The following is a 17,096-nucleotide window of genomic DNA, read 5'->3' as shown; positions in this document are numbered from 1 at the left end:
CTCCATCAGGGTGCCATCAGAGACTTCGCTCTCGGCCACCGGTTCTGCCCAGAGCACCGGCTGTCAAGAAAAGGGACGATGGAGCCAGTGTCTCACCTTCTGCTGGGGCAGGGAGGACACAGTAACCGGGCTGCACACACTTTCCTTCCTGGGAGGGGCAGCTCCCCCCACAGGTCAGGGGCGACTGGCCCTCCTCCGTCCCAGCCCCCACAGGCCGTAGGAGCACCTCGCAGCAGAAGCCAGGCTCAGGTGGAAAAAGCTAAACCTCAATGAACTAGAACCCCTATAAAGCTGGTGTTGAATTACTTTTTTATTCTCCTTTCATAAAATGGAAGCAAACGTAAGAAAATAAGGCTATGTTGAAAATGAGCTTAAAGCACGAACTTCTCGAGCTTGCCTTAAGGCAGAGGTGCACTCGGGAGCTCTCTGTCGCCCGAGACGGAGGCGGTCACCCCCGGAGAGCAGCAGTCCTGCCCTGAGGACAGGGCTCCCCAAAACCAGCCTCGTCTCTGGTGTGCCCCCTTCTGGCCGCACTGGGCTTGCCGGGCGCCTTCCCGACACGTGGGAACTAGACCCTGCACAACTGTCGACCCTCCACGGCTCACATGTGTACACAGATAGCGCTTTGCGTTGGCAGAAAATAGAATTTTGGCTTTTTACAAAGCAAGTACTTTGGTTTACTCAGAACTCTGAAGACGAGATGAGGGTCAGTACTGTCACTGCCCTAACAATCTTACCAGACAACATAATTTAAATATAAGTGGTTTTTTCCCCCAAGTCTTTGACTAAAAAAAGCATCAGGTTTCCATGTGACGACTGCAGAAGAGTCCGTTGTCACCGGTTTGCGAGGACGCCCCTGCCTGACCCCAGTCCGTCGGGCCTGAGGCCGTGTTTCAGGTCCATCCTCCTGTCGGCCTGCAGGGTCTTCCTAGGCAAGGGGGCCATCTGGAAAAAGCAGGGAGAGTGTCAGTCTGTCTGAAAAGGGAGGCACCAGTCAGCGAGCTCTTCTGTGACCCCTGAGTGGCCCACTGGCCGCCGCGTCAGTCTGCTCAGCGCTCAGCCCAGTGCCGTCACCGCTGGGCAGACAGGTGAGAAAAAGGGGACTCTCAGTGAGAACGCGGTTTCCTGCAGTTCGGCGTTAGCTGTGCAGCCTGCGGCAAACCCACGGCCCCGTCTAGACTCAGGGTGCAGTCGGAGTGGCAGCCTGGGGTCAGGGCCCCGCCCAGGTGACCGTGGCTTCCGTTGGGGCGGGCACAGTGCTCCCGTGCTCCCACCCCTCACTCAGCTCTCTCCCACTAACCCACAGGGTCCACAGAGGGCGGCTTTGGGAAATGACGTAACTGCTCAGGGTCACAGCGCCCAGGCCGAGTGACCTCAGAGCCCACGGCTGTGGCCACGCCGCTCTCCGGGGGTGCCCACCCTTCGTACCAGAGGAGGCAGAGGCGCTTCGAGCTGCCGCCCGAGGAAGGACAGCAGCCGCCTCCAGACGAGGCCGCTGCCCATGAACATGATCCCCGTGACCAGCCAGAACACCCTGTGGTCCTGCAAGAGAGCACAGGTCACTCAGTTGCAGCGGGCGCTGCGCTTACCGCTGACGTCTCCTCTGCGGCTGCGCGGCGCCTGAGAGCCGCGAGTGGGCCCCACAGCCTGTCCTGGGAGGGACCGGGACACGCAGCACAGATGGAGGCCAGGAGTCAGGAGACAAATCGGGCTTGCAGGCGTTCTAACCACCACAGGCCAAGCCCCGCCCGCCTCACCCGAGCACAGTGCACAGCAGGCAGCACGGGGCACCGCCGGCTGCAGTGCTCACTTTGGGGGCCGCTCCCAAATGAGCTAAGGTGCTGCTCTGGGCATCACAGCGCCCCCGCGTATGGTACTCGGGACGCAGTGACATCCGGGCAATGCCATGAGACCCACTCTTAGGCTGTCCTGACCCTTTCCTTCGTAGAAACCGTCAGGTAATATAACAATCCAGGTAATGAAAGAACTGTGGTCTGGGGACGCAGTGAGAGCATCACTGACAGCATCACGGACCAATCAGGTCCGGGAGCCTCAGGCTCACAGCGTCTCCCCTCACTGTCATTGGTGGAGGACGGCTGTTCTGGGGCTCGAACGAGGGGGCAGGAGCTGCAGGTCTGAACACGTCTAAGTGTTTACAGGCACAGAGAGGTAGAAACACTACGTGAGACAAACATCCGAGCCGCATTCAATAGTTACCTTTTCCACCTTACATACAGATTCAACCCAGATTCTGTAGGCTCTTATCTCGTTCGTAGCCTGGAAACTGCCTGTGTCATGTTTACGGCATGCGCTCGTGTACGGAGTCACAGAGTTTAGTTACTCCCACAGGGAGGAAATCCCAACTATAGCTGCCATTACTGCATTACTGGGTATTAGCCACGGCTTGGTTACCTCCAGTGACGGAGAGCTCACTCCCACCACAAGGTAGTTTGTGACACAAATGATCAATGATCACTGATGGAAATTCATATCACATGCTAACACTTCCTTTTTAAAATCTACTTTAAAAACTGGCCTTCAAAACGTTAAAAAATAAACTCCTAGATTATTGAAAAACATAGTCTCACCTCTTCAAGGGAAGATTCCAAATTCATTCCAAAAGCAACTCCGATGAGCCCGAAGAGAGAGAGAGAGAAGGTGCCCATGGTCAGCTGCAGGTTCAGCCTCATCATGACGTTGCGGTGGCTGCAGAGGGCAGTGTGGTCAACCAGGCCCGCCCACGTCCATGCTGCGGTGACGGTGACGAAGGTGGCCCCCCACAGGGAGACCTCGGGGTGTCCCGCGGCGCCCACGCACCTGTCCAGGTTGATGAAGATGACGCTCTGCGAGTCCTCGATGAGCGCGCGCAGCTCCCGTGCCGCGTGGGACAGGTCCTCGGCCAGGCGGTAGCAGTTGTCCAGCAGCAGCTCCATCTCCTCCGCGTGGTCGATGCCGGCGCTGCTCTGCTCCCTCCAATCACAAGAGCGACACTTGGGACCAGTCCACACACTCCTCTGCCCTTCCTACCGCGTGACGGGGCCTGGCCACCACATGGGTGAGTCCCTGCACAGGTCCCACCCGACTGCAGTCACAGGGACACCAGGCGTGTGAATGCGACACACTGGTGCCCACCAGCAAACCAGGTGAAACACCACCGGAGACGGGAAGTGAACGTACAGCGCTCGTCCCTCCCCAGTGCCCGTGCCTCTGGTTCACCGACGCTGATGCGGGCACCTGGTTCCCGCCCCTCTCCCCCACACCGCCCACCCAGGAGCCTGGGGAAGGCAGGACTCGGTCAGACGCCCATGCCGCCAGGCCCAGCGGTGACAACAGGGCGACTGAGCAACCAGACAGGCTGACAGGTGCGCTCACGTTCCTGCTAGCAGAGCTTTCTGCTCAAACAGCCCCTCTTCTCCTAACACTTCCTTACGGGACCGCAGAGAACGGTTAACGGTCTGTACTGACTGCGTGAACCACGCACGGAAACTTCTGTCCGGTCTACCGAGAACAGAGTGCAGTCCTCCGAGTCCCTGAACAGCAAACACTAGCTCGAGTGGGCACAGGGGAGCCTCCAGGAGGAGAAAGGTGGTGTCACACTAACTCGAGTGGGCACAGGGGAGCCTCCACGAGGAGAAAGGTGGTGTCACACTAACTCGAGTGGGCACAGAGGAGCCTCCACGAGGAGAAAGGTGGTGTCACACTAACTCGAGTGGGCACAGGGGAGCTTCCAGGAGGTGGAAGGTGGTGTCACACTAACTCGAGTGGGCACAGGGGAGCTTCCAGGAGGTGGAAGGTGGTGTCACACTAACTCGAGTGGGCACAGGGGAGCTTCCAGGAGGTGGAAGGTGGTGTCACTCTAACTCGAGTGGGCACAGGGGAGCCTCCAGGAGGTGGAAGGTGGTGTCCTCCGTGAGGTCCCGGGCGAGGACGCAGGCTGCCCCTGGGAGGCCAGCAGTGGCCGGGCACTTACAGGACCTCCGGGTCGCTCCACTTGGTGAGACACAGCTCCTCCAGCATCTCCTCGTCATCCAGGATCTCCAGGATCGACTCTCGGAACACTCTGATGTCTGTCTCCAGCTCGGAGAGGCTGCAAGAGCAGTTCAGAGACGTGACCAATCACCCCACAGAAACACGTCGCAGTAAGAGGAGCCTCCTGGGTACCTTGCTGAGTGCACCACGCACACCCTCATGGCGAACACCAAAGTGTGAACAGTGCAGGGGAAGGGCCAGCTCCAAACCACAGCCTCCCCACCATCTGCGCCCAAAGCACGGGGCTGCACACGACCTCCTCCACCTGAGCCCACAGCACGGGGCTGCACACGGCCTCCTCCACCTGAGCCCACAGCACGGGGCTGCACATGGCCTCCTCCACCTGAGCCCACAGCACGGGGCTGCACACGGCCTCCTCCACCTGAGCCCACAGCACGGGGCTGCACACGCCCCCACCTGTCCACACAGCACGGAGCTGCACACGGCCTCCTCACACCTGCGCCCACAGCACGGGGCTGCACACGGCCTCCTCCACCTGAGCCCACAGCACGAGGCTGCACACGCCCCCACCTGTCCACACAGCACGGAGCTGCACACGGCCTCCTCACACCTGCGCCCACAGCACGGGGCTGCACACGGCCTCCTCCACCGGAGCCCACAGCACGAGGCTGCACACGCCCCCACCTGTCCACACAGCACGGAGCTGCACACGGCCTCCTCACACCTGCGCCCACAGCACGGGGCTGCACACGCCCCCACCTGTCCTCACAGCACGGGGCTGCACACGCCCCCACCTGTCCTCACAGCACGGGGCTGCACACGCCCCCACCTGTCCTCACAGCACGGGGCTGCACACGCCCCCACCTGTCCTCACAGCACGGGGCTGCACACGCCCCCACCACACACACAGCACGGGGCTGCACACGCCCCCACCTGTCCTCACAGCACGGGGCTGCACACGCCCCCACCTGTCCTCACAGCACGGGGCTGCACACGCCCCCACCTGTCCTCACAGCACGGGGCTGCACACGCCCCCACCTGCGCACACAGCACGGGGCTGCACACGCCCCCACCTGTCCTCACAGCACGGGGCTGCACACGCCCCCACCTGTCCTCACAGCACGGGGCTGCACACGGCCTCCTCCACCTGAGCCCACAGCACGAGGCTGCACACGCCCCCACCTGCGCACACAGCACGGGGCTGCACACGCCCCCACCTGTCCTCACAGCACGGGGCTGCACACGGCCTCCTCCACCTGAGCCCACAGCACGAGGCTGCACACGCCCCCACCTGCGCACACAGCACGGGGCTGCACACGCCCCCACCTGCGCACACAGCACGGGGCTGCACACGCCCCCACCTGTGCACACAGCACGGGGCTGCACACACACCCCCACAGCCCCTCGCTCAGCGTCACCGAGGCTGCTCTGCTCTGGCAGCACTGACAGGAAGTCGTTACCACCAGCAAGCCTGGCTGGTGTCTTAAAAACAGGCAACAGTCACACTGCTTTTGTGTCTGGGTTTACGCTGAACACCTCTCCGTTAAGTGAAGGACAGAGGGGACGAGGACACCGCTCACCTCTTCCCATTCTGCAGCAGGACGTGCAGTTTGCTCCTGTCCACGGAGGAGTGTTTGGGGTCCACTAGAGCTGCCAGCGTGTCGAGGATCTGTGGCTCCAGCAGACTCAGTTTCCCCTGAAGCGTGCTGATCTAGGACACAACGTGACCTCTCATCAGAACTAATACAACGTTTTTGGGGGTACTTGAGTCCTCTGACTGAACACAGAAGTGCCATGCTAGGACGTGGTAACCCTCAGCGCACGGCCCTGCTGGGTGCCCATCCCAGACGGCACAGAACTCCCTCTCCCGGGGGGGAGATGGCCGTGCATCCTGCTGTGAGCACAGGGCAGTAACACCCACAGTCTCCCCTACAAACACTTGTTAGGAAAGGAATAGGGGAGTCATTAACTAAAATAAAACCCACCATTCTGTGGTGAAAACCCAAGGCGCCCATTAGTGAACAATCCTTCTGTTCTTTGTAAACAGAGTACAGTTTACAAAACTCTTTGAAAACCAAACTGTAACTTGGGACTTGAGACAATAAAGTCAATCAGTCTTCTGAATTATCAGCCCTGAAACACAGTAAATAAAATTGCTAAGGGTAGCCAACTTGAAACGGGCCTCCCGACTGTCGAAAGGGACTCAGCGAGACGCCAGGTGCCGCAGCAGAAACTCAGTCACCTGACTGGGGCCCAGAGCTTGAGAACCGAGTCCTTCTCCACCAGGACACTTAGTGTTGTGTATGGAGGAGGAGCGCGCCATGGAAACAGCACCCGCCCGTCTTCCGACACAGCAGCATTTTAACCAGAGCAGATTCCAGAGGCAAAATCAGCGCTCACCCTGTATTGCAGGAGTGCTTCTATCGCTCTGAACTCGAAAGGCAGAGGGTAGGTGAGGAGCTGGCCCTCTCCGGCCAGCTGCGAAGGGAGTTCCCGAAACAGCCACCGCTCCAGATTCAAGTTACGGTAGTCTAGTATCAGAAGACACTCTGGAGTTATCACAGCCTTCAGATACTGCGGGGAAACAGGACAGACGTCAGTGCACACACCGGCTCCTGCACATACACACATACATATGAGTTTATTGAGCCGCAGGAAATAGTAGCGCTCATAAAACAGGCTTTCCTGCTCTCAGGCCTGATTACGCCTAAACCAAGTCACTGTTCCTTTGTTTTGTTTTCACACATCCTATTTTTAAAGGAAGGAGCCTAAAACACATGTACATCTCCACACCTCAGACGCACTCTCGACAGAACTGGAGTTAAACAAATACGTGTTAAGCCTTCCAGGGTAATCGTCCTGGGAAAAGCTCGTTCACGCAGCACTGTTGACAGCAGCGGAGACGGAGCGACCGGAGGGTCCGTCAGAAGTCACGTGGACAAGGAAGAGGTGGTGCACGTGTACCACAGACAGATACTCGGCCAGAAACAAGGACGAGGCCTGGCCGTTTGGGACAGAGGGACGGGCCCAGAGGCGACGACGCTGAGAGGAGTAGGCCAGCCAGAGAAAGGCAACTGCTACGTGCTTCTCTGATGCGTGCACTCCATAAAACAAAGGGACGAACAGTATAGACACTCAGACACAGAGAACAGACTGATGATGGCTGCCGGCCGGGAGGGGGCCAGGCAGAGGGCCGCAAAGGGGGAGGGAGTTAAGGACAAGCCGAGAGGAATATATAAGAGCAGCCGCGGGGTATGAGGCCCAGCATGGTGAACGCAGTCAGCAGTCCTGCAACGGCTGCACGTGCCTCAGGCGGATGCCCGACTTGAGGGGCGAGTTCTACACTCGTCTAATCCCTATGTGGTACCCCCGACACTTAACACGTCAGCTGTCATTAAATTTTTTTTATTCTAAAAAATTATGTAAAAAACAAAAACAAAATAAAACCCACTATGAAGCCAGAAATTTATTCTAAAGGAAGGACGGCATGTTCAATGCTCGACAGTGACACAGGCGGCGTGGCCACTGTCAGTGACACGACGATCAGACTGGGTTTGTTTCTACATTTTCCCCAACATCATGAAAATTTTTACACAGAAAACGTATACAGTGAATCCCTATGCACAATCCATTTCTACAATTACAATTCTACTGCATCTGCTTCTGACAAGGTCCATCTGTCCATCAGAGAGACCGTTTCTCAAGGCGCCAGCTCCTGATGACAGGAGTGAAGAGTGTCCCCTGGAGAAAACCAGTGGGGAGAAGACTGCTTCCACTTTTTATTCATTAACTCCAGACAGATGGACAAAAACCGGCCATCAGACTCTCTGAACAGAGCTAGTCCCTTGTCTGCTGCGGGGCCGACACCCCGCGGCCTGCACCTCCCCATCGCGTCCTGAGCCCCGACCTGCACCTCCCCATCGCGTCCTGAGCCCCGACCTGCACCTCCCCATCGCGTCCTGAGCCCCGACCTGCACCTCCCCATCGCGTCCTGAGCCCCGACCTGCACCTCCCCATCGCGTCCTGAGCCCCGACCTGCACCTCCTCACCGCGTCCTGAGCCCCGACCTGCACCTCCTCACCGCGTCCTGAGCCCCGACCTGCACCTCCTCACCGCGTCCTGAGCCCCGACCTGCACCTCCCCATCGCGTCCTGAGCCCCGACCTGCACCTCCTCCCCGCGTCCTGAGCCCCGACCTGCACCTCCCCATCGCGTCCTGAGCCCCGACCTGCACCTCCCCATCGCGTCCTGAGCCCCGACCTGCACCTCCCCATCGCGTCCTGAGCCCCGACCTGCACCTCCCCATCGCGTCCTGAGCCCCGACCTGCACCTCCCCATCGCGTCCTGAGCCCCGACCTGCACCTCCCCATCGCGTCCTGAGCCCCGACCTGCACCTCCCCATCGCGTCCTGAGCCCCGACCTGCACCTCCCCATCGCGTCCTGAGCCCCGACCTGCACCTCCCCACCGCGTCCTGAGCCCCGACCTGCACCTCCCCACCGCGTCCTGAGCCCCGACCTGCACCTCCCCATCGCGTCCTGAGCCCCGACCTGCACCTCCCCATCGCGTCCTGAGCCCCGACCTGCACCTCCCCATCGCGTCCTGAGCCCCGACCTGCACCTCCTCACCGCGTCCTGAGCCCCGACCTGCACCTCCTCATCGCGTCCTGAGCCCCGACCTGCACCTCCCCATCGCGTCCTGAGCCCCGACCTGCACCTCCCCATCGCGTCCTGAGCCCCGACCTGCACCTCCCCACCGCGTCCTGAGCCCCGACCTGCACCTCCTCACCGCGTCCTGAGCCCCGACCTGCACCTCCTCACCGCGTCCTGAGCCCCGACCTGCACCTCCTCACCGCGTCCTGAGCCCCGACCTGCACCTCCCCATCGCGTCCTGAGCCCCGACCTGCACCTCCCCATCGCGTCCTGAGCCCCGACCTGCACCTCCCCATCGCGTCCTGAGCCCCGACCTGCACCTCCCCACCGCGTCCTGAGCCCCGACCTGCACCTCCTCATCGCGTCCTGAGCCCCGACCTGCACCTCCCCATCGCGTCCTGAGCCCCGACCTGCACCTCCCCACCGCGTCCTGAGCCCCGACCTGCACCTCCTCATCGCGTCCTGAGCCCCGACCTGCACCTCCCCACCGCGTCCTGAGCCCCGACCTGCACCTCCCCATCGCGTCCTGAGCCCCGACCCTCACCACGATGAACGTTCATGCTACTTCTGACTCGCTAGGGAGAGTCAGTATCTGGCGTGCTCTCAGCAGGCAGGGAAGAAGCATACTTCAGAAAGCTTTCTGTAACTATAAAAATGTCAGTTAAGATCTACTCCAGGCTGTCTGGGAAACCAGAACCCGTCTTCAGTAGCCTGAGTCACACTAGAGTCACAGGTAACTGTACTGAAGACGTCCTTACACATCCCGCTCCTTCCCCTCACGTCAGAAACCAGAGGTGCAGGCAAACAGAGTGGACGCCGCGCCGGCACAGAGCGGGGTCTGCCCCCCGGTGTACAGCGCCAGGCGCAGCGCGCCCTCCTCGCGTGGCACGTTATAAATGTCCCGTGTGCCACAGTGCTCTCATTCCTGGCTCCCTCTCCCCTCGGTGCTGACCGCGGCGGCCGGAAGCCCCCCGCCCGGGGCTGCAGTGGGCAGAAGCGGTGGGCAAACCCTTTACCTCCATTCTCACGATGACCCTGTTGTTTCTGGTGGTGATGCTCATTAAGTGCTGAAACCTCAAATCTCTGGCTTGAAGACCTAATTCTTGATACAAGTCAGTCTTCTTCCTTTCTGTAAAAGAAACATTTTCAGTGAGCAGAGTGGCTACATGAATCAGCTGACAAGTGTAAATCTCTGAGCGGACGCTGAAGAAAGACCCTCATACACGCGTCACGCACACAAATGGCGCTTTGTCAAACACGACACCGTCCTGGTTTCCACCAGACTCACTAGTGTAGAAAACTGATTGAGAATAAACTTACATACTCACCAAAAGAGGAAACATTTCCTTCTTTGTCAAATTTTGTCTGAAGATAGATAAAAACAAAGTATTATTTTCTCTCAAATTAGTATGCAATTCATCTCACAAACATTGAAACACGGACATAACCTACAACCACCCTTCTCTAGGTTTAAGTCAGTTACAAGTTAGGGGTTAACCACCTTTCCTCGCTGGCAAATCTGAGCAGCATTCACCTTCTATCACGGTTCCTGGGAATGTGACCAAGCTGTCCCCAGGCAGCACTGCGTATCACAGAGGGGCCAGTGATGGGGAGGCTGCCTGCACACCTGGTGGGAAGCCCAAGCTCTGCCTTCCCCTCCATGAGGGCTCCCGGAGCTGGCATTCTCCCATGGGGGCCCTGCGGGTGCCTCTGAGACAGTGACAAGAGATCCTGGCCTGGAGGGCATGGGACCTTAGGCCTAGGTGGCCCTCACACTCACCTTTGAGAATGTCACCTCCCTGCACCTGAGCTGTGACACAGGGGACAGAGCAGGCCCTGAATTGCAGCAAGGGTGTTTTTCTTTTTATTAATTTTAGAGAGAGAGGTATGTTGATCTACTTATTTACGCATTCTTTGGTGGATTCTTGTATGTGCCCTGATCGGGGATCGAACCTGGGCCATCCTTACGCCAGGCCGACACTCCCATCCCCTGAGCAACCAGCCAGGGCCTAAATATATCAATAGTATGTTCTGCCTGTTCACACCCTCTTGTTACTTTACGCCATTTTTTCCTGAACCATTTCAGAGGGAGTTGCAGAGATCATGACCTTCAAAGCGTGCACTCTTCAACACGACATCGTGCTGCCTTCCAGATGCTCCTGCAGGTGTTACGCTGCCCAGCACCGGGCCAAGCCCCTCTACGGCTAAGGACGTCAGGGGTCCACAAGGAGATCCGGAGGGCAGGACAGCCCCGTTTTACTGCGCTTAGCCTGATCACACCTCACAGATTATCTCCGAGGTACGGCAGTATCTGAGTAGGAAGCTGACTTATGACTGGAATGACCCGCTCTAGTGTTAAAGCGGGGGTCATTAGCCAAGTCACTGGCTAAGCAAGACATGGAGACCACAGGCCTGCAAGTGTAGTGATTCATTATAAAGCAAAAAATAAGTCAATCTGGGCCGACCGGTCCAGCCCAGACGACCTAGCATCAGAAGTCCTTTCTGAGAGTTACCGAATGTGTAGCAAATACTCACCACAGTAAACACCGGGGTTACACTGGCTAGCGTGGCCTGGGAGACGTCAGAAGTCCGTAGCTGGTGCATTTCACCTGAAGAGTGAATTCGAGAAGTCTCTGTAATCATACCACTGGTTTCCGCAGGTAGACTAGTTACAACTGTCATACGTGGTCTCTAGATCATTTTTTTTTTAATTTTTTGAATCTTTTTTTCTGAGGAAAAAAATAGCCCTGGCCGGTTGGCTCAGCGGTAGAGCGTCGGCCTAGCGTGCGGAGGACCCGGGTTCGATTCCCGGCCAGGGCACATAGGAGAAGTGCCCATTTGCTTCTCCACCCCTCCGCCGCGCTTTCCTCTGTCTCTCTCTTCCCCTCCCGCAGCCAAGGCTCCATTGGAGCAAAGATGGCCCGGGCGCTGGGCATGGCTCTGTGGCCTCTGCCTCAGGCGCTAGAGTGGCTCTGGTCGCAATATGGCGACGCCCAGGATGGGCAGAGCATCGCCCCCTGGGGGGCAGAGCACCGCCCCTGGTGGGCGTGCCGGGTGGATCCCGGTCGGGCGCATGCGGGAGTCTGTCTGACTGTCTCTCCCTGTTTCCAGCTTCAGAAAAATGGAAAAAAAATAAAAAAAATAAAATAAACACCCGCTTGTGCATTTTAATATTTGCAGGTGATTATGTTAGACTGAAGAAGGAATGATTTTATAAAATGGCTTAGCAGTAGAACAATGATAAATTCCAACCACCCTTTTCCTTTCGAATTATCTCAGAGTTGGATGAATAAATGAATGACACCGTGTTCTGAGATGAAAAGAAAATGTTCTTTTTCTTTTGGGGGGCATAATTTTAAAAGGCTCTTCATGCAAATGACATTGGTATATATGTATTTTAGAAAACAGAGACCAAAACACCCCTGACTTCTCAAGCACTCCAACATCAGGATTATTTGCTTGACCTACAAATTTTGAAACCTACAGGCTTTACTTCTCTGTAATAATTTTAAAAAAAGTTTAAAACACGTCACTAGATCGAGCTGAAGTGAACGCTAAAGCATTGTCAAGTAAATTTCGTATTTAACGAGAAAACACTGTTGAACGATAAACTTAAGGAGGACTGGTCAGAGGTGGAAACACGCGGCCAATTATTTCGCTCTTCCCCCGCTGAAGGCGCAGAAACCCTCATTTCTGATCTCAGTCCTTCCCGTTCCGGACGCTGCAGGGGTCGCGCAGTCAGTCAATCAGCACCTGAGGCTCGCTGCTAGCCTTTTGCAGAATACAAACTCGGTGCTCAGGGTCAGCGGAGAAGGGGTGTCCTTCCGTCCGTCCGTCCGAACGATGATAAATCAGCATCTACTCATCAGCCACACGACCGAGACCGAATCTCAAGGGTTGTCCCTAAACTCGTGATGGGCTGAATGAAGCCCGGGTCCCAGCACGATCGGAAGAGCGAGCAGGGGATGCACCCCATCCTGAGGCCGTGCCCCGAGCTGGGGGGTGGAGGGCACGGCTGAGGTCCCCCCCCCCCCCCGGCCGCACCGGAGGCCCTCGCTGTCGGCTGCACTTGGATCTTTCTTCCGGAGCAGCTCTGACCACGTGCGTCCCCACCGCGTTAACCTGGGCACACGGAGCCGCGCGCGCCAGGAAGGAGAACTCACACTTACACACACACACACACACACACGTGTCAGGTGCACTGGCCCAGCCGTGACTCCCCACCAGGGGGACATAGGGAGGACCCCGGGTTTAAGCCCAGAGCTGAGCGCGGCGCGCAGCTCTGCACAGGGACGGGGAGGAGGCCGGGACGGCGTCCGGCACGGGCTGAGCGGCGGCCCCGGAGGCCCCGGGGGACCCGGCGAGGCCGTACCTGCCAGGCGGGGCCCGCGGCGTGCGCACGGCGGCGCGGCCCGGCTCCCTCCCAGAAGCCCGGGGGCCAGGCCCCAGGCCAGAGCGCGCGGGCGGCGCCGCAGCAGCCGGGGCAGGCTCCGCAGGCACTCCATGGCGCTGCAGCGAGGCGGGGCAAGCAGCGCGAGCCCAGCCCGTCATGCCGGACACTGGCGGGTCAAGCGGCGCTGCGCGACCCCGCGCGGCCGCGCGCAGTGCGACTCTGCCGACTGCGCCTGCGTCGCGCGCGCCGCGCCTGCGCCTGCCTTACCGCGCATGCTCGAAGGGGGCCTCTGGGGGACGCGCTCCTGTCCCGCACTGGTGACGTAAGCAGCGACGCGCTCCGGTGGGCGGGGTGCGCCTACCTGCGCGAGCTGAAGAGTGCCGCCCAGATTTGACCTCGGGTCTCCTGTGTCGTTTAGTATTATTATTTTTTGTCTTTTGAGCATTTAGTTCCGATTCTTACACGTCGACAGAGGGTGATAGCATTGCAAGGGAACGGTTATAGGGATGGATGCAGCCGGTCCTTTAAAGGTGGAATGGGAAACATTTTCTACATTTAATACAAATATGGATCGATGATGTTCTATTAATTAGCAGAAGACTTTCCCATTCTTGGTTTCACCGGTGGTGTCCCTCAGTGTCATCATGTGACTCGTTCCTCTATTCCCAGCACGTCTCAGCACTGGGTGGTCAGGCTCAGGTGGACTTTTCTGGCATGGCTGTGTGCAGACACGTGGCAGTGTGTCCTTCCCTGGGAGGAGGCTGACGTCCCACTGTCCCCTGTTTGTGATGTTTGGAAAAACTGCGACACCCTCAACTTTATCGTTCCTTCCGCACCTCCAAGCCAGGATGAGAAACCCCCACGGGTCTGTGATTCCCCGGCACTGTGGCTCACATCGCAGTCAGGATGGCTGCTTGATCCTGACCTTTTATTTATGACCCCTTTTCGAAATGACTGCTCCTTAGAATCTTCTAAAGACAATCAATGGGGCTTTCTTTTTCGTATTTATGTGAATTTATTAATAAAAATATATTTGGTGTGTTTCAAGAAAAGGATATTTATAGTATTTGTGTGTGTGTGTGTGTGCGTGTGTGTATGTGTGTGTGTGTGTGTTGGGTCTGGAATAAGACGGATTTTTCAAAACAGGAAGGTTGATTAGATTAGACAAGTTTTGCCTGACCAGGCGGTGGCGCAGTGGATAGAGCGTGGGACTAGGATGTGGAAGGACCCAGGTTTGAGACCCTGAGGTCGCCAGCTTGAGCGCAGGCTCATCTATCTGGCTTGAGCAAAGCTCACCAGCTTAGACCCAAGGTCCTTGGCTCCAGCAAGGGTTTACTCAGTCTGCTGAAGGCCCGCAGTCCCGCGGTCATGGCACATATGAGAAAGCAATCAATGCACAACTAAAGAGTCCCAACTAAAAACTAATGATTCTCATCTCTCTCCGTTCCCGTCTCTCTCTCTCTCTCTCTCTCTCTCTCTCTCTCTCTGTTCCTGTAAAAAAAAAAAAAAGATTAGACAAGTTTTTCCTAAGGATTGGGGGACACAGGCAGCAAGGGGAAGAAGGGTTTGAAGGCAGTCTTGACCGGCACAGTCTTGTGATAACCTAGAAGTGTGATCTATGGGTCTGATCAGAGCTGTTATGATGAGAGCTAGTTGAGTGGTTGGTCTATTGCTTCAGCGGATTTTTGGGAAAAAAATTTTTTTTAAGTATTTGAAATATATATGTTTGGCTTAACACTTGTCCTTTCCACCTGAGGTTTCTTTCTTTCAACCTTAAAATTTATCTCCGTTATGACTCAAATATTTCCCCCTCTCCGTTTTTTTTTTTTTTTTTTTTTTTTTTTTTGTATTTTTCTGAAGCTGGGAACGGGGAGAGACAGACAGACTCCCACATGCGCCCAGCTGGGATCCACCCGGCACGCCCACGAGGGGGCGACGCTCTGCCGCGACCAGAGCCACTCTAGCGCCTGGGGCAGAGGCCAAGGAGCCATCCCCAGCGCCTGGGCCATCTTTGCTCCAATGGAGCCTTGGCTGCGGGAGGGGGAGAGACAGAGAGGAAGGAGAGGGGGAGGGGTGGAGAAGCAGATGGGCGCCTCTCCTGTGTACCCTGGCCGGGAATCGAACCCGGGACTCCTGCATGCCAGGCCGACGCTCTACCACTGAGCCAACCGACCAGGGCCCCCTCTCCGTTTTTATCACTCCAATTGCTCTAGTTCTAGCCTCAGTATTGGAAAATTTAAAATAAACTGCCATATATATATATATATATGCACACATATATGATATATACTGCTCACAAAAATTAGGGGATATTTTATCGCTTCATATTCATTTTTGAAATATCCCCTAAACCTTTTCCGGTTGCCTCCAGGGAGTTGAAACAGCTGGTCCAATCGCAAATCCCTCTTCAGCTGCTCCTGTTCTATTTACCCCACGTATTTGTCCCAATTATCCCATTTTATGCCTAATAGTTCTACCATTTTAGTGTCATATTTTTCTGATTCAGATCGCTGGTGTCATCCTTCGTGTTCTTAAATGTGTTTCTTACTCTTATTTTAAAACCTGGGCCGGTCAGCTCTACCCCTTCAGTTTCAGAGGGTAGGTGTTGAGTCGTGGTTTTGTGATAGCAATTGTACTCCTCAGATACCACCTGGTTACGTGGTCCGTGGACTCCTGTTCCCCTGGCGTTTCAGCTACTCTGATCAATATTCCTCCAGGCGGGTTCCTGTGGTGGGGAAGAGGCCTTAAGGAAAGGAAACAGTCACCTGGCCACCCGGGGGGGGGGGGTGTGCAGAGGGGGAAGAGGAGAGTGGATGGGGGCAGATGGTCCGTCTGCAGTTGTTTTAATTCCACAAACATTTCAATTGCTAAGCGTCCGGTAATGATTGTCCCAAGGCAACGTGGAGGGAGGAGCAGAACCTTCCATCCGTTCAGCCCCCCTCCCGCGCTCACCGGTAGACGCCGACTTCACCCCCCCTACACCCCCCCCCGGGGTTCTTCTCCTTCTTGTACTTCCCGGCACCGCCGTTCCCCCGGGACGGACTGTGGGAGGGCCCGGGTGGGGGCCGCACGAGACCCACCAGGAGAGCGTCTCCCCCCCCCCCGAGTGTCCGGGTTCAACTCCCCGCCCTGCAGTTTACTGGCTTCGCTTCCTGGGCAACGGACAACGCCGCTGCCCCGTGCCTCAGTTTCCCTTATCTGCGGATAAAGGGAGAACGATCGCTTCTGCCCTGCGGATTATTTAGTAACGCCTGTAAAGCCTTAAACCAGAGTCTGGCCCCGGTGAGCGCGGCGCACCTGTTCGCGAGGGTCACGCCCCCCACACCTGTGCTCACACCTCCGGGAGGACTGGCCGAGGCCGCCTACTTGTTTGCTCACGACCGTGCGGGGCCCGCGCTGCGCTCAGAGGGGCCGGCGACCCGGGGTACAGGCGGGGGCCCGAGGGTGCGGTAGGGGGGTTGCGGCGGGGCCTCCCCTCCCGGGCAGGGCCGGGCTCCGTGAACCGGCCCGGGCCGGCCTGCGCTCGGAGGCCGCCACCCGAGGGCGCTGCGCCCCTGCCCGCCGTTCGGCCCCGGGCTCTCCCTCCGCGGGCGCAGCGCCCGCCCCCAGTCCGGGCCCGGAGCGCAAGATGCGGTGCCTCGGCGCCGAGAGCCCGGTGAGTGCCGCCCCGGGGGAGGGAACTCGGGAGAGGGACCTGGAGGTCGGGGTCCCGGGGTTTGGGGCTCGCGCTCCACCTGCGCGCACCTGCCCCAGTCGGAGCAGAACGGCCCCGCCCAGCGCCCGAGCCGAGTCCTGGAGACCCGAGGCGGGGACGCGGGACCCCACGGTGCTGGGGCGCTGGCTAGGGAGAGGCTGGCCTTGGGGGGCACGGCCTTGGGGGGCCGCCTCTGGGTGCACCGCCAGGTAAGGGCTTGGCGGCTGGGGACTTCCCTCCCGTCCGCTCCGCACGGAGTGGCTGTCTCTGCGCTCCACGGAAGGTCCAGGCGGCGGGGTGCAGGGCAGACAAAGTTACTCGGAGCAGTCTTGGAGTACGTTTGGGTTCCGTTTCCCGGTTGGGACCAGGT

General features: G+C 57.9%; 2 protein-coding genes across 6 annotated transcripts in view; one reads left to right on the top strand and one right to left on the bottom strand.

Annotated features, from left to right (window-relative positions):
• Nucleotides 1–292: 292 nt before the first annotated feature.
• On the bottom strand, nucleotides 293–13,259 carry MRS2 (magnesium transporter MRS2). The gene is made up of 11 exons (XM_066247558.1): nucleotides 13,012–13,259; nucleotides 11,175–11,248; nucleotides 9,968–10,004; nucleotides 9,656–9,768; nucleotides 6,391–6,564; nucleotides 5,571–5,701; nucleotides 3,971–4,087; nucleotides 2,818–2,970; nucleotides 2,589–2,706; nucleotides 1,429–1,542; nucleotides 293–945 (listed from the first exon to the last, which is right to left on the bottom strand). Exons 1-11 carry the CDS (start codon nucleotides 13,142–13,144, stop codon nucleotides 835–837), a joined length of 1,275 nt encoding a protein of 424 aa, XP_066103655.1. The 5' UTR covers nucleotides 13,145–13,259; the 3' UTR covers nucleotides 293–834.
• A 3,273-nt stretch (nucleotides 13,260–16,532) lies between these two features.
• SLC44A3 (solute carrier family 44 member 3) overlaps nucleotides 16,533–17,096 on the top strand; it is a 61,835-nt gene continuing 61,271 nt past the window's right edge. For 2 of the 5 annotated variants that reach the window (XM_066247104.1, XM_066247103.1), the window contains exon 1: nucleotides 16,533–16,687. In XM_066247104.1, the coding sequence (XP_066103201.1) occupies nucleotides 16,661–16,687 (27 nt within the window). In that variant the 5' untranslated portion in view covers nucleotides 16,533–16,660. Of the gene's footprint in view, nucleotides 16,688–16,708; nucleotides 17,061–17,096 lie in introns of those variants that run through there. The other 3 variants (XM_066247105.1, XM_066247106.1, XM_066247107.1) reach the window with 3 other exon arrangements.

Source organism: Saccopteryx bilineata, chromosome 11, assembly GCF_036850765.1.
Source record: "Saccopteryx bilineata isolate mSacBil1 chromosome 11, mSacBil1_pri_phased_curated, whole genome shotgun sequence".
In the NCBI taxonomy this organism is placed as follows: Eukaryota; Metazoa; Chordata; class Mammalia; order Chiroptera; family Emballonuridae; genus Saccopteryx; species Saccopteryx bilineata.
The sequence above is the reverse complement of the archived record's forward strand: the minus strand, read 5'-3'. Positions and strand labels throughout refer to the sequence as shown.

What these genes read in the sequence shown, in the direction of transcription:
- MRS2 (XM_066247558.1), bottom strand. Translation starts at nt 13,144, where the DNA reads ATGGAGTGCCTGCGGAGCCTGCCCCGGCTGCTGCGGCGCCGCCCGCGC. An exon ending in CCGCGGGCCCCGCCTGGCAG is followed by an intron (nt 11,249 to 13,011) that starts GTACGGCCTCGC and finishes TTCACTCTTCAG; the next exon opens with GTGAAATGCACCAGCTACGG. An exon ending in CTGCTGCAGAATGGGAAGAG is followed by an intron (nt 4,088 to 5,570) that starts GTGAGCGGTGTC and finishes CTGCTCTTGCAG; the next exon opens with CCTCTCCGAGCTGGAGACAG.